Here is a 24857-nt window from a genome sequence, read left to right as displayed (position 1 = left end):
ACAAGTGCCTCAATGCAGGCTGCTGGGGGTATTTAACATCAGACTCTAGCAACAAGAAGGGAAAATCAGAAAGAAAAGCATTTCAGAAAAAAAGAAGTCGAACTGGGTGAGGTGGCACACACCTGCAATCCCAGCACTCAGGAGGCTGAGGCAGGAGGATCGCCAAGAAGCCAGCCTGGGCTACATAGTGAGTTCAAGGCCAGCCTGTACTACATAGCAAGACTGAGTATCAAAACAAAATGAAATATGAAATGAAACAGGAAAAAAAATGAAGTCAAGACTAGGAGGGACACAGACTAAACAAACACAAGAAAATGCTTGACTAGGAAAAGATAGAACAGATAGATGTTTTTAAATAAATGAAGGCTACAAAGGCATGGCTTATGAAAGAAAAAATAAATTTGTACTTTATACTAAAAATAAACACCTATGTACAGAAGATACTGTAAAAAAATGAAGAGACGAGCCACAAAGTGAAAGAACATTATTTGTAAAACATGTAGGGTAAAGGATTTGTATGTAAAAAATTATTGATTTTAACAATTGAATTAACAACTACAAAATGAGCAAAATATCTGGACAGATTCCTCACCAAAGAAGCCATGCAGGTGGCAAATAATCATACAGAAAGTGGCTCAGTTTGACTTGTCTTTAAGGAACTGTAAATTAGACAATGAAGAAATACTGTACATGGGTTATCAGCCTTTCATTACAGAACAAAAACCTGTGATAATGAATTTATAAAGAGGAAAACCTGAGCCAGATTATACCCATAACCCCAGCATCAGGAGGCTGAAGCAGGGGGATTGTGAATTTAAAGCTTGCTTAGGCCACATAGTGAGGTCGAGGACAGGCCAGACTACAGAGATCCTGTCTCAAAGAAACAGAACAATATTAGTAAAATTTTTAAAAAAGGAAAGAGGAAAATTGTATTTTGGCTCACAGTTTTAAAAGGTTCAGCCCATTGTTGATTGGCTCCATTGCTCTGGGCAGGTGGGAGAACAGGACATCATGGCAAGAAAGTAGGTGGAAGAAGCCCATTCACCTCATCAAGGCCAGGTGCGGAAGAGAGGAGGGCTGGGGTCCTATTATCCCTTTTGAGGACACACCCCCATGACCTAAGACTTCCCATGAGGCCCTACTTCTTAAAGGTTCCACCATCTCCCAATAGCATCAAACTGGGGACTGAGTCTTTGACACATGGGCCTTTAGGGAACATTCACAACCCAGACTATGGAAACACACTGATAATTAGAATGGGGGGGAAGACAAATGATAAATTCAGTCAAAGAGGCAGAGCAAGGAACTTTATTCGTTCATTGCCTGTGAGAGTACAGCGTCATGCGGTCACCTTGGAAGACACGTTTCTCACAAAGCTCCGTAGTGGGCTAATGATCACCACCCTGTAGCTTACACATCTAAGTTGAAGTGAGGTCCACATGAAGACTGCCACTGAAGGCTTCTAGGAAGCTTCTAGAAAACTGGGAACCACCAGGAAGTCCTTCAATAGGTAGACAAACACACGACAGCACATGTATATAAGGGCATTCAGTGATGAAGAGTTGTCAAGCCATGCTAAGGTATGCAAGAAATTTAAAGGCATTTTACTAAATAAAAGAAGCCAACTCGAGAAGGCTATATATCATATGAGCCAAAGCATGTGATTGTTGTCTGGAAATGGCAAAACTGTAGAAATACTCAGATCAGTGGCTGCCCAGGGGCTGGGGGTGAAAGGAAGTTTGGGTAGCTGAAGCAGAGGAGACTTCTAGGACAGTGAAATTACTCTGCATCAAAATGTCCTGGTGGATATTTGACATTAAGCATTCACCCTCACAGAACTTTACAGCATAAAGAGTGAGCCTTAATGTGTGCAATTTTTAAAGTAGCCCTTTCAGGTTTTAGGGAATCCCAGAATTCCAATGCAGTCGGCTAGAAAATAACTACATTATGGGGCGGGGGGAGCCAACTGAGGAAGTTTTGGAAATGAACCTGTAAGAGTAAAGACGGTTACTCAAAAGGTAATTGCATGGAAGGAAGGTAGTGTTCTTGAAAAACCTATTCCCCAATGGGGAATTATTCCGATACTGCTACACAAGTATACTGAAATCAAATGCTTAATGCAGTGGATGGGGGTGACATGTTTTTCTCTGATGAAGTGGGAGTTTACAGATAAGAGCAAGAAGCTGGAATGATATACATGATAGTAGCTTGTAGACATCAGTGTGAACTTATGCATAGTTCGGCCTGTCCTTGTATACTTGGGGTAGTGTACACATGTGTATTTCCCTGTTCTGCCAGTTGGGAGGGCCTCAAAGCCACACCACCCTTGAAGCAACCAACACATTTCGTACCCACATCTTTGTTTCTAACACCAATTTCCAAAGGAAGCAGTTCGGATTCTAGGACCGAGTCATGAAATATAGAAGATAAGCCTAGGACATCCTGCAGTGACCAAAGATAAGTCCTTAAACCAAAAACTACCTGTGTTAATGAGGACAAGGAGATAAGTGGAAAGGGCCTCAGAGCCAACTGAAAGCACTCCCATGGGCCAAATCTAAGTCATTTAGGCAACAAATGTTGGGTTACAGTCCAAGTGTAAGTATCTAAGAGTCCACACGTACACGCCTTCATTCTGGACTTCTTAGCCTTCAGAGCTGTGTGAGATAATGATCTTTTGTTTACAAGATACTCAGCTAGTGTGTTTTGTTGTAGCAAAATAATTTTGTTTACAGACAGAAATCTAATAGAAAATGGCTCTCTCCTGGGTCCCCTGAACCACATGAGGAGGGAGACACCAAATCACTGTGACTCATGAAGTTGTTATTCATCGCAGAAATGAATTAGAGCTGCTTTTCATCTCTAGAACATTAATAATCAGTCTCTGTATTTATTAAATCATTCAATATGCTTTTGTTCTAAAGGTCAAATAAGAAGAGATGGCAGAGTCCTGGGGTAGTCAACAGTTTTATGGGACAAAAGGATAAAACTGGTACCACTTGTATCTTAAGTCTTAAGAGACTCCCTTTTAAAAGTATACTTCTCAATGTCTGCTTTGCTGTGACCATCAGCAGGCCGCAGGCTTGTCCCCTGCTAGGCTTCAAGGACAACAAAGGCGAGTATTTCCCTAAACCTAAGTCATAGGAAAATAAGAGAAAGGAATCTGCTGGTGCTGGTGAAAAATGGGCCCATTACGAAACAAAAAGCTCACCCTTGACTCAATCAGACGTGTCATTGGCCAGCATCTTAACTGCTGGTCCATGATCTCTAGAGTTAAAGGAGCCACACATCTGACGGAGAGACGTACACAGAGACCACTCATCAGAGCAGCTGGCTTGAGTGCATGCTTTTTCTTCCTGTGCTATCTGTCTATACAGCCATATTGTGGTTTAAATGAGTAGCCCCCCCGCCACCCGCAGAACTCAATCCACCATGCAGCGGTGCTCAGAGGTGGGGCCTGGAGGTCACTGGATCATGAAGAACTGAGCATCCTCATTGGTAATCGGCCGCTCATCCCCAAATGGGGATTGAACTCAGGCCCTTGCACTTGCCAGGCAAGTACTTATTCTACTGAACCATCTCCTCGGCCCCTTCTAGGGAGGTTTTTTTTTCATATATGTATTTCATATAAATTTTTTTTGACATTTCTAGGCTACATGAATCATCCATGTTTTCAAAGTCTCTCAAATCTCCAAAATCAATGTCTTAACAAACCTGTGCAGTTCAAGTATGTATTAAAGATTGTGTACTCAAAATTGTACAGTCATTGCCAGTTTTACATTTTCATCACCCTCGAAAGAAATCTGACACCTGTCTGCAGTTCCCTCTGCCCCCAGCCCCTGGACCCACTGAACTATCCTGTCTGTGCAGATTTACATATTCTGGACATTTTATACAGAAGAACTGTATCATCCGTGGTCTTCATTGCTAGCTTCCTCGAGTCGTCTTTAATGCTGCAGCAAGTATATACTCTTCTTTCTTTCTTTTCACTTAGGTATTTGGCACAGGGTCTCACTGTGCAGCTTGGGCTCATACTGACCCTCCTGTTTTTAGCCTCCCCAGCGCTGGGATTACAGGCGTGCACCACCACACCCAAACTCGGTGGCTCCGTGCACTGCCCGCCCCCCCGCCCCCGGCCGGGGCCAGCACAGCATGTGGGATCAGGGATTGAAACCCCATTCCTGAACTTGCCAAAGCATCAGCACTTAGTCTGCTGAGCTATCTCGCCGGCCTTCTTCATTCCTTTTTCATTGCGGCACAATATTGCTTTGGCTACCGGTAGCGTGACATCGTTAACAAAACCACTGCAGCACTGGTGTATGGGGCATACACATCTGTGTCTGGTTTCAGCCCAGCCCAGTCTTGTGGTCAGAGATGCACAGACTTCAGAGTAGGGTTTGTGCAAACTCCAAGGCATAAGGGGTGCTGTCAGATGAGCCAAGGGTCTGTGCAGAAGCAGGGAAAGGTGTTCAGGGAAAGTGAGGTCGCAAAGGATGAGGACTCAGAAGCTAAAACGTCCAGAGTGCAAAACTTCAGATGCCAAGAAAAGGAAGGAGAAGCAGGAGTCCAGGAAGAACAGAGATGTAGGCACCCCCGAGAGGGCCAGGGGAATAAATGACAAAGTCAGGGACCTGAAAGGAGTACTTGATTTCAATGACAAATCTTTATTTTTCTTAAGATTTGTCCATTATTGCAAAATAAAATACAAAAGCAATTGAAAGTATATTTTCTAAAAATAATTTTCCATTTGAGGGCTTACAGCCCTCTTCAATAAAATCATCTGAAGACTTCAAAGAGGTTTCAGCTTCAAATTTCTCAGAACAAAGATTCCCTCACTGGCTACAGAAGCCCCCATGAGCCTCTTGGTCTTGAAAACTAATGGGCAGAAAAAGCTCTTAAGAAAAACAGGCCCTTGCTCAGTAGTGCTTTGCCCACGCGACCGTGGCTTCTTTGGCGCTTCTCATACATCCTGGAGACTGGATAGGAGGGGGCCAGTATCTTATGACAGAGGCCTGGGGGAGGCTGGGCAGCCTGACCACAGTCCCTGGTGGGCCTGAGCTGCCTGGCTTCCCGCTGGCCCCACCTCCACTGCCTCTGGGTGGCACATTTTAAGTGACAGTGTCACACCTGGAGAAGCATCGAGAAGGCAGTTGCTCAGTAGTAACCAAGGCACACCTTGTCCATGGACGACTTTATCCTGTTGGAGACAGGAAGGAGAGCTCGGTGAGAAGGAAGACAAACATAATGCCAGGCGGCACCATCACAGTCAACAGTGTCACCAAGCACGAGGCTGTCCTGAACGCTGTGGGCACAGCGGCATGCTCCCTTCTATTTTCAGAAAGACATCAACCACTCAGAGGTGAGTGCTGCTTTACCTGTCAGTTGGATGCTTCTCACACAGGTTAGCCAGGACGTACAAGTGTCTCAGGGCATACTCGTACTGGAAGAAAACGAAAGAGAATCAGACACCTCAGCTCACCCTGCAGTCCACACTTAAACTTGGAACAGCTCTCCTTCAGTCTCAGGGACAAAGCTTCTCAGCTGGGGGCTCCTGGATCCCCTCTTCCCTCTGATAATCTGGTGATACATGCAGGCCCCCTCCCGAGAAAGATGAACACATGCCAGGGTCTGCACATAGCCTGCTCTTGTGCCTCAGTCTGAACTTCCGATGTCCCCCAGAACTCTGCTTTTGTTCTGGAGACTTCGTTCTGTGAGGGACACGCAGAGGAGGGAGGTGGGCAGTGTGCAAATGCCAGGCCACACCACTGAGGAGGACTGGAATAAGCATCAACGTTTATCTTAGAACTTCAGGGAAGTTTGGGAATACCCACGAGCAAGAAGATTCATTTTAAATAATTCGGGAGGACAGGAAAGCAAGATCAGGTTGAAGCATAGTCACTGCAGCCATCTACCCTGCCACAGCATGAAAGCAGCCCCAGACAGGAGGTCCCTGAGCAGGGTGTGGCGGTGTTGCAGCGAAACCTAATATTTTAAAATCAGGCTAAGGGGGAAGAAGAGAGTTTGGACTGCAGGCCATGGCTTGCCAACCTTCTAGTGGGAACCAAGCAATGCAGAGAAAAGAGCACCAGGCTTTTTCGACAGCTGTCAAGTCTCCCTCCCTTCTTTGGAAACTTCCTTTTTCCATCTTCCTCCACTGACTTCAACTACACGTGGTGGAGAGGACTTGCGGGGGACCCAGCTGGGAGAGCACACACGGGCTGATGGCAAAGAGATGGGCCTGGGAGGGACTGCAGCGGTGTGGGCAGAAGTAGGTGCTCCTCCGTGCCACTGTCAGTGGCAGTTGTCATCCATGACTGTGAGGAACTCTCCCACCCGCTGCTCTGGGGTGACACTTAGTCCTAAACTTGGACATTCATAGTCCTCTCAGCTCCAGCTGAGACCCTGAAATGAGCCCCGTTTCCACAGCCCACACGGAGCCTCCAGGGGTGACGTGTGGTGGGTGGCACGAGGTCAGCCTGAGGGTGCCTGGGCAGGATCACGCCCCCCTCACCTTGGCCGAGTGCCAGTTGAAGCAGTGTGTGCGGAAGTACGTCACCACCTCCTTGTAGCAGTCATATTCCGTGAGCGGGGCTCTCTCAGACAGAAGCGTCTCGGTCTCAGCCTCGGACTCGGCCAGCAAGAAGGCGATCTTGCGTACGGACTTCTCCATGATGTGCCGAACCTGCAGAGAAACAGCTTTGGACACTGCAGTGCACTTGGTTCGGCTTCCGGCACCCTTGAGGTACCAAGACGCACGCTTGAAGGCTTGTCTTCCCACCGCCCCAGGGGCGTGAAGAGAAATGCCAGCAATTGTTTTGAAGATGGCAGAAGCGTGTACAAGGCTTCTGCGGCAGCTGCAGTTCCCTGCCTTCCAGGATCGCCCAGCACAGCCGAAACGTTTACAGTTAAAACCCAAAGCAAGCTGTGGAACTCAAGCCCAGCACAGACTGCCGTCCCATGAATGGCTCCACATGTTTGTAGGTGCCTCTGCCGCCTCGGGAAACCAGCAACAGTCAGGCAGTGGGCACAAAGGGGCTTTGTTTTCCTCCCAGATGAAAAACAGCCTCCTATCACGGGCACTGCTTCATACTCGCCTCCCAACCCGTCTCCAGCTCACTCCTCCCCAGTGGAGTCTGCGTCTTTCAAGTCTGAGCTGCACAGGTGTACACGTGGCCCACTGTGAGCTTGACCACCGTGTGGCCCAGAGCCACGGCCCCGAGCACTCCCCAGACTCCAGAAGCCTTCCCTCCTCAACTCTGCCAGTTCTGCCAGCAGGCTCTGCGCAACGCTGGGTAGGTCAGCAGCAGGCAGGGCCCGCTCTGGCGCCCCGGCCCACCTGGCCTGGCCACGGCCCTGCGAAGGGCTCCTATGAACACTACTCACATCCAGATGCTGCTGGATCTGTTTCATGAGCATCTGGGACTCCCTCCAGTCATTGGAGCTCATGAGCTTCCTCTTCATGATCTCCAGGGGCACTTCTGGGCTTGGAGTAAGGTCAAGCCGTGTGACCGGAGGCAGGGAAATTGGGGCACTGGCTTTATGCTTCACTCCCTGAAACTGGATTACTTTCATGGCAGAGATGGACTGGGAGGAGAGAAAAAAAATCAGGTCAGATGGGAGTCCCCGACGTGAGGAACAGACCCTTCAGCAGGAGGTGCCAAGCTTGTGCCCAGGTTGGAGCTAAGGCGTGGGTCCCATAAGAATGACAGAATGAGGGCATAGAGTGGCTGGGCTGACACTCGGCCTCAGGCCCCACGTACCCCACAGCTTAGCACAGACTTTCCAGCCAGTGGGAAGGAGACACTACAGACATTTCTGTCCCCCAGCCAAGCAACAATCCTTTAGAAACAGTTCTAAAAGTAAAACTAGGGCCAGCCAGATAGCTCAGTGGACTAAAGCTCCTGCTTTGGCAGAGCACAACGGCTGGGATTTGATCCCCAATGTGCCATGCCAGCCCCACCCCGGGGGCACACTGAGATGGCAATTAAGACTGGGCATGATGGCGCGCACCTGTAATCCCAGCACTTGGGAGGCTGAAAATGGGAGAATCACCACAAGTCCGATCTACATAGTGAGACCCTATACACCCTGTACACACTGCATACCCTGTCCTAAATTCATTTTTTTTAAAAAAGTAAAACTAAACACACAAATACACACGAACACAAAATTTGGGAAAGATGTCGCAGCTCCTAGCACCAAAGAGCCAATACTGAGGGTGCTGCAGGAGAAAGAAAATCTTCATGCAGAAGCTGCAGGACCAGGGCAACACCTGCCCTGTGGTGCGTCCCCACCTCATTCTTTCCCACACCCACTCAAAAACCCTGCTGGGCCCCAGCACTGAGCTCTCCAACAGTGGTAGCTGCCATGGAACGCAGAACTGGGTGTGCCAGGCGAGTTTTCCATACGCACGTACGCACCATGGCCTGGCCCACTGGCACTGGTAAGGCCACACCACTCGCAGTCAGCCAAGTCCTTATGGACTCACCTACCTGACCACCCCAGGCTCCTCTGGGCGAGGATGGAGGCAGGGGAAATTTCTCCAAAAGGGAAAGCAATGACTGAAGCTCAGAATGACACTGGACCTAGGAGGGCGTGGAGTGCACAGCACAATGCCAGGAAGCCTGGCAGGCACTTCCACCTCCAGAACTGGTGAGCCAGGCCAGGCTTGGGTTTCTAGGTACAGCCTTCTCTCATGTGCCAGCGACCCTGTGGGCCATGAGGACACAGGCTCAGGGCGGTCATATCACTTGCCGAAAATCTGCACGTTTGACCCTAGGGATGCCTGGTCCTGAGCCTGAGAGTATGCCCAGGACTGAGTGGCCGTGCAAGGCAGAGCTGTCCCTCCTCAGTCACTCATCACCTGGATCCATTTTGCTTCACCGAGAGCCAAGGTTCTAGGTGAGTCTGTCTGGAGTTCAAGGAACAGGGAGAGCTCAGGAGGCCACTGACCTTGTTCCCATACTGCATGACGTGGCTGGTGTTGGTGTGGGATTTCACCAGCTGGTACTGCTTGTGGAGTGTCTCCTTGCTCAGATCCTCCTGCAAAAAGGGAAGCGTGAGGGCCTGCAGAGACAAGAGCCTGACCATTAAACTGCAGGTGGCTGGCGGGTCCCCCAAGGGCTCACCATGTCCGAGTCTTCCATCCAGTTGACGCTGTACCAGTCACCCAGATATGTGGACCTCTTCTCATCATAGTAGCAGGCGTAGGACGACTCGCTGGGGTTGGAGGCAGTAGTTGCATAAACTACGAGGAATCAATCAAAGGGATCTCTGACTCACAGTGCCCTGTACCGTGCCAGGGACTACAGTGGAATCTGGGGTCCTTCCTTCTCCCCTGGGGACCTTGCAGCCTGCCTGCCACCTACACAGCTCAGGGCAGAGAGGTGGGAACGAGTAGGTACAACTGTGACCAGCCCTGTCCACCAGCACAAAGACGCATCCAAAATGAGATGTAGAAGAAAAGAGAAGAAGCCAATGACAAGTCTTTTTACAGCAACAAGTAAATGAAAATGCTTTCTTAAAAAACAGAATAGCGATGCAGCCAGGGCAAGAGAGCATGCATGAGCCCCTGGGTTTCACCCCCAGCACTGAATTAAAAAAAAGCAAATGCAGGCCTAATTTGGCTTCCATAGAAAGAGTGTATTAACATTAAATCAACATTCAGATATAGGCTGAGGATGTAATTCTCAGGCAATGCACTTGCCTAGCATGGGCGAGCCCCTGGGTCCAGGTTCCAATTGCCCGTACCACCAAAATACAAAACAATGATAAATTTCATTTAATTTAAAAAATTTTCAGTGGGACTAAAGCTTTAGAACAGCTGCCATTTACCGTTTACCCCGTCATGCCCAGGAACCATGGCCTCTGAACTTTGCTGGACACATTCTATAAAACATGGCTCCCCAGCTCCTGGCACGACTTCTCTCTCTTTACCCACCCTCCTTTTTACCGATGGGGACAACTGAGGTCAACCGAAGTTGCCTGCCTGAGACCAGGCAGTCAGTGACAACACATCAAAAGGACTGTGCTGTTCCACAGTCCACGCAGCTTTGGACAGAAGTACGTGGCTAGGACCCAGAAACGCACAGTGAAGCTCACTCTGGAGTCTTCCAGGAGGAGCGGAGGAAGCCAGAGCTCCACCAGAGGCACATCTGCACCAGGCTGCCCCCGAAGGCCCTGCGGTGCGGCACACTCACTTCCCAGCGGCGGGGTCTGGCGCCAGCTGATCATCCCAGAGCCCACACCTACCGTTGATGTCCTGGGGCAGGTGGTTCATCATGGAGCCGGACTCACAGGCTTCAATGTAGAACACCATCTGCCAGCCAGACACGACAGGTGAGCCTGCCCAGCCCTGCTAATGCTTCCGGGCCCTGCCGCTCTTGCCATCCATGCTGAAGCCTTTCATTTTGGCTTTAGGGAGACTAAAGAGGCTGCTGCCCAGGGCTGGGAAGCCACTGCACAAGGCATCCAACGCATTCATCACTAGCAGGGCAAAACAACCTCCTGGCTGACACAGTGCGGGGAACATGAAGCCCTCCGATGCTAACGGAAACATACAGGGTTTTTCACTTTGGACACCCCCCTCCACAATTTCTACAACAGGTGCTAGAGAGGCAAGAGGACAAAAGCAGAAATAAAATAATATGGATGGTGTTGTGTTCCTCCCCAACTGGCCCAAATTGGAGACTATCTTAGGAGCAGCCATCTCCAGTGTGGTCCCCAGACCTGCCTGGGGCAGCCTTTCCCTGACATCGCTAGGGCTGTCCCAGGAGTGAGGCCATAGTGGTGAACAAGCAATAATCCTGATCAAATAGCTGAGATCCTAGAATCACACACAGCATAAACTGCAGGACACCAGGGGTCTGTGCTACTTGGAAGGAACCCTTTTCAGAAAACCCAGACAGCCAGGGTATGATGGGGGCTCTGCTCCCTCTGCCACCTCCACACTCCCCAAGGTAGTCCCAGCCACCGTTACCTTCTGGTACATCTGGTGCTTGTACATGTAACGGATGGTCTTGTTTAGGTCCTTGACGTGGAGCTGCAAAGAAAGAACACCAACACTCTGAATGGCACACCCAGATGAGCCACCAGTGGGCTAGGCCGTCAACATGCACAAATAAGCACAGTGAACAGCACAGTGCCTGAATGGAAGCTCAAGGGCTGTATTCACGTATTACAAAGGGAGGAGAATGGGCTTCCCCAGCGATGACTCTGTTGGGTCTAGTGTGAAACACCCTGGCCTGAGACAGCTCCTGCTGCTGTGACATGTAAGGGACACCAGCTGGAAGAGATGTCCTTGATAAGCCTGTGAGTTGCTATGCACCCCCCAGACACACACCTGTCATACATGCAAACCTGTGGTGGGACATTAGAAAACATACATAACAGGTTACATTTCAATATAATAGGCTTTGTTTTCTATTTTTCAAGTTTGTCTCTAAAATGGTAAGAAAAATGCCAGGAGGATGACTCAGCAGTAGAGCAATGGCCAAGCATGGGTAAAGCCCTGGCACATTCATTCCCCAGCATGTATGCACACATGTGCACATACGCACACACACACACACACACACACACACACGCACGCACATATGCATGTGCACACAGTGCAAAGCAAAACTCACATCATCATTAGGAAAAGCCAGTAACCCAGGTGCTCCATGATCGGTGAAGTAAACAAACACGTGATCCCGGGGCCCGCTGCCAGGAGAGAAGACAGGCGTCAAGAACCAGGGGTAACGGTTTCCTAGTTCCAATTCTCTGAAAAGTTGCCCTCATCAAAAAGTGAAGGAGAAGTCTGAAGATTATGGTTGCCCAGTGAGAGTGGAAGAGGAACCCAAGGCCCAGGTGTGGCCTCCTCTCTGGCCCCAGGTGCTATTCTGCCCCAGCCTGGAAGCCCAGCCTGGAGCCCTGGAGTGACACAAAGGCTGGAGAAAGGGAGACCACTGACTGGCAGCCGGTCACCAGCCTCGTAGGATCTGTGGAGTAGGGCGAAAGCAAGGGGGGCTCGGAAATCGGGCTTCTCCCCAAGTGGCCAGGCTCCAGGACGCACAGCCAAGCAGCACAACTGTCCTCTCCGCTGGGGGCCCCTGGGTGCTCCTCCTGCTCCCCAGGGCTACAGGGACCCCATGGGAGTGCACTCAGGTCACGGACACAGATGTCCCCCTCTGCTCTCCTGGAAGCTCAGCTCATGCCTGGGCTTCTTTCCCTTTCAGCCTCCAAGAAAACACTACCTGATGCTTTCGGGTTCTTGGGAAATGCTACCTGAGGAAATAGGGAGCAGTGAGACTCTCTGGCCCACAACCAGAGAGGCAAACCCTGGGGCTGGTTTTCCTCAGGGCAAATGTCAGACCTTCCTATGGGGCCAACCTAGGAGCACAGCACAGGTGGGGGTCTGCAGCCTGGCCCCTGCAGGGAGTCACACCCGTCTCTGAGCTTCCTTGGTCACAGGTAGAGCCATGCTCCACAGGCAACGAAGACAGCAGCTTATGCGACAGGAACATTTATGAGTAATGAGGGAAAGCCAGATGCAGGGGCACACGCCTGTCATCCTAGCAGTCTAGGACGACTAAGAGAAGCTAAGGTAGGAGAATCGCAAGTTCAAAACCATTCTGGACAACTTAACAGGAACCTATCTTGAGATAAAAAATAGAAAAAGGGCTGAGATGTAGTTCTATGCAAAGCCTCTGGGTTCAGTCCCTCATACTATGCCCAAAAAGAAAAACAAAATGAAGGACCCGAGATGACAGGCCTAATTCAGCACAAGGCTGTCAAGAGAAGCTGCGGAAACATCACCGCCGTGCAGCTGTCCTGGGCGAGCAGCACGAAGCGCCTCGGGAAGGAAGGAGCTCAAGCCCCAGGCCAGGCTTCCCACCCCACGTTACCTCTTCAGGACTTTTCCAGACCCCTTGCCTTTCACTGCCTCTGCATCACCTCTCAGCACCGCAAGGAAGTTTTCTGGGGTCACATCCTGCAGGAACGGAGGCAGAGTCAGAGGCCGCTGTCAGTCCTGCCAGGGCAGCTCCCAGAGCCTGCAGCAGGCCCAGGCCAAGCGCCACACACCTCTGAGGGCACAGCAAGTGCGGCATTCTCGGGGCGTGTGCCCGCCACTAGTGTAAGTGCCATCGTATTTGTGGCTGGTGGTGACTGGCCAAGGCTGCCACGCCCCCTGAGCACCAGGGATCTGGTGGAGAACAGCAAAGGGCGACAGCAGGGAAAAACAGCACAGGAGGGCACACTCTAGGGCCACTCCAGGCCCTGCACTCCAGGAAGGAGATGGGCATCCGCGTGCTGCCTAAGATGCTGCGTCCCAAGGGTACTCACTGCCTTACAGAGAACTGTGTAAAACTGATATCTGATCATTGAAATACCAAAAAAAAAAAAAAAAAAGGAAAAATAATACAATCAAAAGTCCTATTCCCTAGAGTCCAACCTTTCCTCATATTAACTACATAGTAACAATCTCATTAAGAGAGGACCAACTATACTGCACATGCTATCTTAAATCTGATCATATCTGAATTTAGAACACAAACGGGGCCGGATGTGGCGGCACACACCTGTAACCCCAGCACTAAGGAGACTGAGGCAAGAGGATCAGCAATCGCCCTTGTCTCAAACAAAGCAAAACAAACAAAAAGGGAAACACAGTCTGAAAGAAATGCTAAAGTTCAAATGAATATTTCTTTATTGCAACAACTAGATCAGAGATTAAATTAAACAGACTATGAAACCCATGAGACTAAACTCACTATCATATTATTAAATATGGGTCACTTGATATGGTATCAACCAACGGGAGGAATATAACCATTTTTGTAGGTGATATAGAATACCAATTATGGGGCCAGGAAGATAGCTCAGTAGAATAAATGTTTGCCTGGCAAGCGCAAGGTCCTGAATTCAATCCTCAGTACTGAAAAAAAAAAAGGAATAATAATTATGCCAGGTATGGTGGCACATGCTTATAATCCCAGCACTTGGGAAGCTGAGGTGGGAGGGCTGGCAGGAGTTCAAGGCCACCCTGAGCTACACAGTGAGCTGAAGGCCACCCTGAACTGCACAGTGAGACCCTGTCTCAAAAAACAAAAGAGAATAATAATAATTAACAAAATCCATCTTTAGGAAAATCTTGAGATACTATGCTCTGGCTTTGGGGCTGAGAAAGCTAATCATTGATCATCTATAATCAAATTAAGAGCAAGAAAATCAGATTACTATGGACGGAAATAGGCATATAACATACAAAGATTAGCAAGAACCTATCAGTGGACTGCAATTTATTTGGAACACTCCATTTTTCCCCTTCTGTTTTCTCTCAAAACTCTCACAGGTGAGCATTGCCTAGTGCAGTCGCAGCTGCTCGGGAGGCTGAGGCAGGAGGATCACTTGAGCCCCAGGTCTGAGAGCAGCCTGGGTAACATAGAGGGACCTTGTCACAAAAAAACAGAGACAGGGTCGGGGATATAGCTCAGCAGCATATGCGCCTGCCTGCCTGGCAAACGCAAGGTCCTGAGTGTGATCCCTGGTACTGCCAAAAAAATAAGAATTAAAATTAAAAATTAAAAAATAGGGCCAGGGAGAGAGTTCAACGGTAGTGTGCTTGCCTAGAATGTGTGACATCCGCCCAGCACCAAGAAACAAAGCACAAACAAATCTCTCCTCATCTACTTTAAAAGCACTAGTCCTAAGATAAACCTGAAACACTGACTATAAATCAGTCTGTCAAGGTTCTGATGCTGGAAAAACAAGAAGGAAAGAAAAACTTGCAGTGAGACAGAAGTGCGGCCCGCCGGCTCCGGGCCTGAGTGCGCTCACCTCTCCCGTGTAATCCTTCAGTACTCCCTCGTACACATCCGAGCCGTCGGGCCTGTTGATCACAACACCTGGAGTGGGGTTTCTGAAAATTAAAGGACACAGATGACATACAAGATGTGACAAGCCTCTGAAGTCTTTCTTTATAATACGTCCCTATCCAGCGAAAAAGCAGTAGAGCACGTGTGCCGGAGACATTTATCATTGTGGCCTGCACAGCCATCAGTGCGCCCTGAGCTTCAGCAGCGTGGGCATCTCGGGGTCCCACAGCCCATGGACGCTCGGCAACATCAGGAGGGGCAGAGCTCCAGAAATGCACCACGGGGCGAGCGCGGAGGCAACCCACACCACACTCTCATCAAGGGACCTCAGGGGAAAAATCCTCTCAGAAAAAGGACAAAAACCAATTCTTCAACACCAGGGCACAGGGCTGAAGGCTCAGAATGGCTTCCCTGAGATAGCTGGGGACGGATCTCAGTAAAGGGCCACGGGGCAGTGTTCTTCCAGGGACCGCAGCGGGGAGCCTGCCAGGGGAATCTGGCTGGCGGCGTAAATCCTACGCCAGACCACGGCTCTGGGTGCCACTTTTTATCTTTAATGTTGAACGTCATCAACAAGTTCTAAGTGTTCTCTACTTACTCCTCAGAGTTGGCAATGTCATCATACATCATCACAACAATCTGCTCATCTGGAATCCCATTTCTGTGAATGATCTGGTAGGCGTGGCACGCATCAGCCTGGAAGGAAGGATCGAGTGAGGTTTTGGGGGCTGCTGCTTCCCAGCGGAGGCTGATGTGGGAATTCTGGGTTTAGGCCTCAAAAACAGAACAACTGAGAGTGATGAAAAGCCAGTGGGTTCAAAGGTTAGCAGGTGCCAGGCACAGTGGTGCACTGCTGTAATCCTAGCACTCGGGAGGCTGAGGCAGGAGCATTGCTGTGTCTGAGGCCAGCCCGGGCCACAGAGTTCAAAGCCACCCTGAACTACACAGCAAGACCCTGTCCCAACAAGCAAACATACAAAAAGATCAGCAGCGGCTGGACATGAGGACACACACCTGTCAACCCAGCACTTGGGAGACCGAAGCAGAAATCCAGCCTGTCTACCTAGCAAGATTTTGTCTCATACCAAAATAATTACACAAATATATAACTAGTGAGAGCTCATTAAAGAAAAAAAATCTCAGGGGCTGAGGAGATAGCTTGACAGTCTAAATGCCTGCCTGGCAAGCACAAGGATCTGGGGTGGATCCCTGGTATCACATGCTGCCGTGCCAGCCCTGGAACCCTGGGCACATCGCGCCAGCCACCAAAACTGAGCGTGGTGGCACACACCTGTAATCCCAGGACTGAGGAAGCTGAGACAGGAGGATCACTATGAGTCTGAGCTGCATAGTAAGCCCTGTACCAAATAAATAAAAGATTTCTTAAAAATTTTTAAAAAGAGAGAAAGAAAAAAAGCTTAGCAGCTAATTTTACATTACACAGGATTCTTTTCTGGCCTGAGTAATTTTGGATCTGCTATAGCCACTGTTCAGAGAATGGAACGAACATTCAGAAGTTCCCCTCAGGCCAGGCATCGTAGCACACCTCTGTAATCCCAGCAGTCAGGATGGCTCGAGTTTGAGGCCACCCTGGGCTACCTGGCAAATTCCAGCCCACCTGGACTACAAAGAAAGAACTGTACCTCCTCCCCCACCAAAAAAGAAATTAAGGGCTGGTGAGATGGCTCAGTGGTCTAAAGCACCTACTTAGAACAAACTAAGCTAAGCAAAGCACAGGGACCCGCAGTTCAATCCCCAGCACCACATGCCAGCCAGCCCCGCCCCCTGGTGGGCTGAACTGGCCACACACACACACACACACACAATACATACATAAATAAATAAATAAATAAAAATAAAAATAAAAAAAAAGAAAGAAATTAAACTCAGGAACTGCAATGAGAAACTTTTTAACCTCCAGTTAAGAAAAGAAGAAAGCAGTCTCAGGGGCCGTAGACAATTTCTATTACACAACCCCCTGTGCACACAGGGGTACGGCATGCTGCTTCCTTATTTCAGATGACCTGCACTGCCCTCCATGACATAGAAAGCACTTGAGAACAGAGGGGAAACACTGCCTGGAAGTTTCTCTCTGCCACGAATTCCTCCTTTCCTGAACAAGGCCTGCGAGAGCATGAAGGGACGAGCCACAGCCTACCCAGGGTAGTCCCAGCCTCCATCACATCCCCAAACAGCACTCAGCACCCTAAGCTCGGCCAACACTGAGCTGGCTTCTGTAGTGGCCCAGGCAGTGCCTTTGGGTCATGGTGCTGGGTGCAGAGGCTGAACATGGCACGGGCAGGTCCAGGGCCCGGCAGACCAGAGCTGCTCCAGGCGGATGAGTGGCTCATCAGAAAGCAAACACATCCCGGGCTTTCTTCCCCGCACCCAACTCTGCGCTAAGGTCTCCCCAGTGAGATCTCTTTCCTCTCTCAGCAGAGCAGCCTAGGGGGTACAGGTCACCACCAACACCCCCTTTACAGACAGGAAAGGGCAATTTAGGGAGGTGCGGCGACACAGCTCACTTTCTGCCTCCACACCTTGACAGGGATTCGAGAAGAGGCAACAGAAAAATTACAGTTACAGAGGCCCAAGGAGAGGACACATGGCTAAAAGTCAAAAAAGATAACCATTTTTAAATAGTCACCAAGTATTTTCTATAGTCAGCCATTGTTTAATGTATGAGATAGGTGGCATCAGCTGATTCTGCTGTGTAAACTAGAAGAGCCTCTGTGGAGCTAGGCAACCTGATGCTTTGCTTTCTTCATCTTCCTTCTTCCTCTTTAAGGCCATGAAGATCCAGCCTTTCACATGCTTTGGTGCATCAAAGACACCGTGAAGAAATAAGGAGCAAGCCAGGTGTCGCGGGTCTGCTGTGCGGAGCCCTCTCCACACCCCACGCACTGCTGGGAGCCCCCAGCATCATCTCGCCATCAGATGCTTTTATCCTCATTTGAAAGTGGGCAGCAAGATGCAAACCCAGTCCACCCACCAGACACGCCCATGCCCCTTCCTCACACACTGGGGTCTCCAAGTCAGCCTGGGCTCTCACTAGGATCCTCGAGGATACTACACTGTCCAGTTCACTCACAGGCTTCTCTGTGGGAGCAAAGTTCCAGCCCGCTGGCACTTGGAAAGTGGTACTAAAGGCCACCTGAGGCACTTCCTGTGACACATCTGACCTATGTGAAATTTTCCCTGTGGCAGAGAGCCCATGCTGCTGAGTATACTAAAACTGGAGCCACACAAGGATTACCATGACCCCTGTGCAAGGATGACATGCAAACCAAAAACAAAGCAGAAAGGCCACGTGAGGGGACGCCAGTGGGGTACTGAGCAAGGCTGGAATGCGGGGCAGAGATTGTCATGACTCAGCACTCTCAGAGCTGGTGTGAGTTCAGCCTAAGGCATCCCATGACTCCCGATGCAGGCTGCTGCCCTTCCTGTCCCTGGCCCCAGTGGCCAACCTGTACGCTGTACAAGGCTACTACTGGGGTCACAGGCCACATGTGGCGCACTCCAGTCGCAGGGAGGGGCCCTTCCCCAGCCAGGTCTGCACAGTTCCTCTCTCGACCTTCCCACATCCTAGGCACACAGGGGCCGGGCTGGAGCTCTGCAGGGTCCTTGCTGAGCCCCACCCCAGAGCAAGGGCTGAAATGTTCCCACTAACACAGCAGGTCCATGCAAGTCGAAGCTGCTTCTTCCCAGACCCTATGCGGCCTCCTGATGGCCCCTGGCCCACCCCAGCTGGGCACGGCACCCTCTCAGCCCTTGTGCCTACAGCACACAGGACAGCCTGTTGGGAAACCACACAGCCAGCTCGCCCTGTCCACTCCCTCACTGCAATCCATCAGCCTCTGCCTGGCCTCAGCCACAAAGCCTCAAATATTTACTACTTGGCCCTTCAGAGCACACAGCAGCAGTAGCGAGGCTCTGACTTGGGGGCGGGGGCCAGGCAGGGCCCTGCCGTGCAGAGCTGTGTGAGGCAGGGCCAGTAGGACTTCTCTATTCAGCTCTGTCAAGGGAACGAGTTAGCTGACTTAGCGGGTCCACGGGCCCTGGTACACCTCACTCTGCCCGCACTCAAACTTTCCAGCCCCCACACCACCCGTCAGGGTCTGGTTCCTGGAACTGCGGCCCTCACTGTCCTGGCATGCCCTCTTGTCATCTTCTTTCTATCGAAGTCAGGAGCTTCCTTGAGTCAGAGCTGATTTCAACAGTGGCAACATGTGACGCAATTCTGGCCTGGCAAACTAGGGGTAAAGTCATGCAAAAAGATTTATGCTGTGACTGACAGCATGGCATTCAGAGACACAGCAGGCCTCCTTAGGGTTTTGTTAGGAGGCCACGCCTGAGCTGCCCCAGCAATCTTACAACCATTAGGAGGGCCTATGTGAAGACACATCATCAATACAAAGACGGAGGAGGAAAACTGGGAAGGACCTCAGTTGCAGCCAGTGGGGCTTAGGTGCTTGGCTGGCCCCTAGCGGGTGTTCGCCGGGTCCTCACTGTGGCTTTGCTATTCCAGGCCCATGCTTTTGCTGTCCTCAGGCCACCCTCAAGTCTCTGTTCCATGAAGCCTTTAATGCTCCAGCCCTTGTCCTGGACCCGGACCGGGCTTGAGGGAACCATGCAGGAACCCACCTCCTTCTGCCTTCCACCCAGGTATCAGTACACGAAAACCGGCCAGGGGGAAAAGTGTCCCCAACAAATGCCTAGTGTGTCCAGACTGTCTTCACGCCCAGGAATCCACTGTGATGCCAGAAACTGCTAACCTGAGCCATATAAATAACCGCTTTTGATTAACATGCCTGCTTAGGCAAGCTTAGACAAGCACAGGGACAGCGGTTCAATCCCCAGTACCACATGCCACGCAGGTCCCACCCTCAGGGCAGGCTGAGCTGGCCCTGGAGTCCAGGCATAGCGGTGCATGCCTGTAATCCCAGCTCTGGGGAGGCTGAAGCAGGAGGATCACCATGAGTCCGAGCTGCGTAGTAAGACCCTGTAACAAACAAATACATTTACAAAATTTTTTAAAAATAAATAACCATTTCTCTTCTGCTCACTTATTTTTTCTAATTTTTCCATTAAAAAAAAAAAAAAAAAACCTTGAGGGCTGGCCAGCCCCTGGGGCATGCTGATACAGCAATTGAGACTGGACGTGGTGGTACAGGCCTGTAATCTCAGCTCTTGGGAGGCTGTAAACAGGTGGGTCACTAGGAGTCCAATCTAGTAGTGAGACCCTGAATACCCTGTAGACCCTAAAATACAAAAAAAAAAAACAAAAAAAACAAAAAAAAAACCTTGAATATGTTGGGGTTTTTTAATAAAAAAGAAAAAAATATTTTTAAAGCATGAATTTTTTTCTTATTCTTTTTAAATTTCTTTTCTATAACTTTTTTTCTTTTTTTTAACCAATTTTGCATGCTTGTATCTGGTAACCTGAATAACCAATTTGAAGACAACATTATGCAATACAGCAACCATTGTCAAGTACCTATTGTTTTGTTGGTGAAGTTGGTAAAGTTCTATATCCTTCCTTTCTTTTTCTCTCTTTTCTTTCTTTCTTTTTTTTTTTTTTTTTTTTTTTTTTACTATATGTATTCTCTTTAGGTAATAAAGAAAAAGTATGAGCTGTGGAGCCACGTTACCTGGGTTCATATCCCTACTCCGCCCCTTGCTAGAGCTGGGTGAGCGGAGCCAAGTTACTCCCCCTCTCTGCACATCAGTTTCAGCCACTCCAGGACCAACCATCTCACAATGTCCGAGGACTGAGATGACACAAGCCACAACCTCCATCAGAGGCAGCAGGAGGTCAGCACGGGTTCTCTGCATCATCAGCGCCTCAAGCTGGCATCTGTGCCAGGCACCTGCTCGTGCCGGATGCAGAGGACCAGGGAGGATGTTTCCTCTTAGTTCAGCTCCCAGGCCACTCCTGGCTGCTGAGCTCCTCTGGGTACGTTCTGGGATCACACCTCACCTCCCAAGCCCCTGTGCCTTCTTCCTAGCCCTGCTATCCCGTCTACATGTCTGCCCGTGCCCCACCCCAGCCCAGGCCACCTGCACACAGCAGTCCCCAGACCCTGGACTCTGCCCTCAGGCAGCTGGAGGCAGAATGTCCTACTGGCACCCTGGAGGCCAGGCAATGCGCCATCTGTTCAAAGTGGAAATCAAAAGTCTAACCCGGTCAAGACAAAACAAGTCCAAAATAACCACCACAGGGCTGGAGAGATAACCCAGCACTCTAAGCACATGCCTGGCAAGCACAAGGACTGGGTATGTCTCTGGTACCACATGCTACACCAGCCCCAGAATCCTGGGCACACCATGCTAACCCCTGAAACTGAGCATAGTGGCATACGCCTGTAATCCCAGCACTGGGGAGGCTGAGACAGGAGCATCACTATGAGTCTGAGCTGCATAGCGAGACCTCGTACCAAATAAACAAACAAACAAATAAATAAATACATGATTACAAAATTAAAATAATCATCATAGAGCACAGTGCTCAGCAACAACCACGATGGCGTTGACCCTGAACAAAAGAGACCACTGTGAATGGGTGTTCTTAATCCAAGGGAGATAGACACCTCCACTGACACATGAGGTCCTACGGGGAAAGCTCTCTCAGGTTCTCTTTGGGTGTAATCTCCAGTGCTGAGGAAGCACATGTTGGCGGCAGGCCAGGAACAGACATGGGCCAGCAGGGACCCAGGCTACGGTCACAACAATGCGGCACATGGTTCATCTGCGCACAGCCTCAATGCCATCATCCTCTATTCAGGGACACAAAGCTTGGTCTGTGGCCACTATTTTTACCCTGATTCCCTTTTTTCTCATTCAATAAATACCATAAAAAAGGGTTCCTAGAGCTAGGGATATAGCTCAGCAGCAAAAGTGCCTGTCTGGCAAGCACAAGGTTGTGAGTTCAATCCCCAGTACTGTAAAAAAAAAAAAAGTGGGGGGAAGGGCTTTCTTTGAGAACCAAGGGTAATTGGATAAGTCCTATTTAATAATGTTTAACCAACATATTATTTTAACTGATTGCAGCTGATGAATAAGCATGTTCACTAGACTTACAACTAGCTACCCATCTCGTGGCTGGGGGTGGGAGGAGACCCAGCCACACAGCCAGACTGGTGCTCCTCTCCCAGGGGTGGTTACATATTAAAAGGATAGGGATCATTTTGCCACCCTAACAACTTTTTTTTTTTTTTTTTTTTTTTTTTTTTGCGGAACCGGGGATTGAACTCAGGCCCTGGCGCATCTCCCTGGCCCCCCTAACAACTTTTTAATCAAGCTAAATTTTCCGTTTGGCCAACACACAAAACCCACTCAAGGAATGAGTCACAGCCTCAGCTACCTGAGCCGCCTCTGTGTTGAACAGATACGAACCTGATATAAAAATAAACACTGTGGGAAAATGTACCTGCCCAGTTCTAAGGCAGGAACAGGTGGCCAGGGACACAGGTTCTATCCCAACACATCCATCACAGGGGCCACTGGCCACAGCCTGGGAGCGTGGCTGGTCCGACCTGATACAGCTTGAATGCGTCACCCACTAGATTCCAATGACTTAGCACCAAAAAGAATGCAAGGTATCTCATCCTCTATTGTGATTTCATGTGGAAATGATAACGGCTTGGACGCACTTGTTTAAGGAAGATATTAATTCAGCCTGTGCTTTTAGCTTTAAAATGTAAGTACTAGAAAATTTCAGGATTAGAGATATAGCTGAGCGCCTAAGTGCCTGCCTGGAAAGCTCAAGGTCTCAAGTTCGATTCCCTGTACCCCTCCCCACAAAAAAAAAAAGAAAAGAAAATTTCCCAGGACCTACCCTTCAGCCAACCACCCATAAAGAGGGACCAAGAATCTGAGGTACTCCCTGGCTGGGGGACGTTTCCTCTTCGCTGTCATGGTATGGCTGAAATGATCAGTTGTGAAGTGCCTATGTGGAAGTGTTTGCACTTATCTTGGGTCTGTTCCCAGTAGTTGAATTGCTGTCTCACAGCCCCTTTGGGGACTAGTCTGACACATCCCCAAACAGGTAAATGGGGGCACAGGGGTGAGGACAGCAGCCCCACCTACGTGTGGAAGGCAGAGGGGGCGAGGTGCGTATGCCGGAGCCCAGGGCTTCAGGCCTGTCTGTCTCCGCTTGCGCTATGGCCTTGCCACCACCTCTCGCTAGTCGTCAGTCTCCCTATCTATAAAATGAAGATGTCTGGGGCCGGGGAGATGGCTCAGTGGAATAAGCACTTCCCTGGCAAGTGCAAGGGCCTGAGTTCAATCCCCAGTTCCTCCAAAAAAAAAAAAAGAAGAAGAGGTCAGACCACTGTGATTCTTGTCCCCATGCCACTCAGCAACATCTGGGGGCATCTTGGGTTGTTAGAGATGCCTGGGTGATGCCGCTGCTACATAAGGGGCAGAGGCCAAAGATGCTGCACACACCCCGCAATGCTTATCTAGCCCGAGTGCCAACAGTGCGCCAGCTGAGAAGCCCTGCCGCAGACTAAGGTGACCCTGCGGGAATTTTAGAGGAAACGTCAAAGTGTTTCTCTAAATGGCTTTATGGTTTGATAAGCCCTCTGATGACATATGAGGAGTCCAGTTTCCCCACATCCTTGCCAGCCTTACAGGTGTACAAATGGTCTCTCCATCCTAACAATGGCCAGGATTGTCTACAGATGCCGGTGTCATAAAGGAAAAAAAAGAGTCATTTTCTCACCTGGTGCCTATAATTGTACCAGCCGTTGGAACCCGCGACAATGACCACCCAGTGCTTGCCACCATCTTCGGGGTCGTCATCTACACTGATGGGCACAGCTCCAGAGCCCAGGACCAGGCTGAGCAGCGTGGCTGCTTTCCAGAACATTCTGCACCTTGAAGTCCAACTGCAGAAATCAGAAAAGTGCACACAGCAGAGTCAACGAAAAGAGGTCTCAATGAAACTCCATTGCCCTCATAATAACCAGCACAATAAAGGGACCACAAACACAGGGTGAGGTGCGCTGAGGAAAACCACCAGGAGGAACTGTGTTCTCCCCTGTGCTGCCCCAGATTAAGGTGGGGCAGCTGAGAAACCCTGCCTCAGACTAAGGTGACCCTGTGGGAATTTGAGAGGAAACGTCAAAGTGTTTCTCTAAATGGCTTTATGGTTTGATAAGCCCTCTGATGACATATGAGACCGTCCCTCTCCCTCTCCCTATCTCCCTAACTTCTCTGCAAGTGAAAGGTTTGCTCAGAAAGTACTTTTAGCACCTTTGAAAATTTTTATCTTAATTCAACATACAGAGATAAAATTCATCAACATAATTCACTGTGTTGGCAAAACTTTATCTTGTAATATGAACTGTTTATAAGAAAAAAACACACATAATACAAGCTAGGCAAAAAATGTGAAAAGCAAATAAAATTTTAATAGTTACTTAATAAAAAATTTCATAGCGGTAAATGAGATTAAGGGTGATCTTTCTACAGGCTTCTTTATTACAATTCATGGCTATTATTTATATAGCCTGTAAATATTCAATACATGTTCAATATTAATATCAATGGGCAATTTACGTGTGAACTGTGCTGGTAAGCACAGTAAATTATTAATTCAAGGCTTTGACTAACATAGAACTTGTACACATTCCACGCAACAGGCAGGGCAAATACTATTGCCCGCCTGCACAGAAAAGAGGACATTCAGGGCTGGTGAGATGGCTCAGTGGTCTGGAGCACCTACTTAGAACAAGCTTAGCAAAGCACAGGGACCACAGTTCAATCCCCCAGCACCACATGCCAGCCAGCCCCGCCCCCTGGTGGGCTGAGCTGGCCACACACATACACATAAATAAATAAAATTTTAAAAAAAAAAGAGGACATTCAAAAGCAATGACTTGTCCTTTGTCCACATAAAGCCAGCCTTGGCCAGAGACCAGAGCCAGGCCTTGGGAATTCCAGGCCCAGTACTTTCTGCTATGTGGCTCTGCATCTCAAGTCCTTATTCTTTTTTTC

General features: G+C 49.5%; 1 protein-coding gene across 5 annotated transcripts in view; it reads right to left on the bottom strand.

Moving 5' to 3' along the window:
* Positions 1–4683: 4683 nt before the first annotated feature.
* Positions 4684–24857, bottom strand: part of Lgmn (legumain) — a 32315-nt gene continuing 12141 nt past the window's right edge. For all 5 annotated transcript variants that reach the window (XM_023719641.1, XM_023719642.1, XM_023719645.1 and 2 more), the window contains 13 exons: positions 23581–23746; positions 15454–15551; positions 14818–14899; positions 12885–12970; positions 11625–11700; positions 10976–11038; positions 10249–10315; positions 9126–9244; positions 8950–9039; positions 7381–7581; positions 6509–6679; positions 5373–5437; positions 4684–5194 (listed from right to left, as the gene is read on the bottom strand). In XM_023719641.1, the coding sequence (XP_023575409.1) occupies positions 5152–5194; positions 5373–5437; positions 6509–6679; positions 7381–7581; positions 8950–9039; positions 9126–9244; positions 10249–10315; positions 10976–11038; positions 11625–11700; positions 12885–12970; positions 14818–14899; positions 15454–15551; positions 23581–23746 (1327 nt within the window). In that variant the 3' untranslated portion in view covers positions 4684–5151. The remainder of the gene's footprint in view (positions 5195–5372; positions 5438–6508; positions 6680–7380; positions 7582–8949; positions 9040–9125; positions 9245–10248; positions 10316–10975; positions 11039–11624; positions 11701–12884; positions 12971–14817; positions 14900–15453; positions 15552–23580; positions 23747–24857) is intronic.

The sequence above is a fragment of the Octodon degus genome, unplaced genomic scaffold (genome assembly GCF_000260255.1).
Source record: "Octodon degus isolate 3935 unplaced genomic scaffold, OctDeg1.0 scaffold00070, whole genome shotgun sequence".
NCBI classification, from domain to species: Eukaryota; Metazoa; Chordata; class Mammalia; order Rodentia; family Octodontidae; genus Octodon; species Octodon degus.
This window is presented reverse-complemented; position numbering and strand designations above follow the sequence as displayed.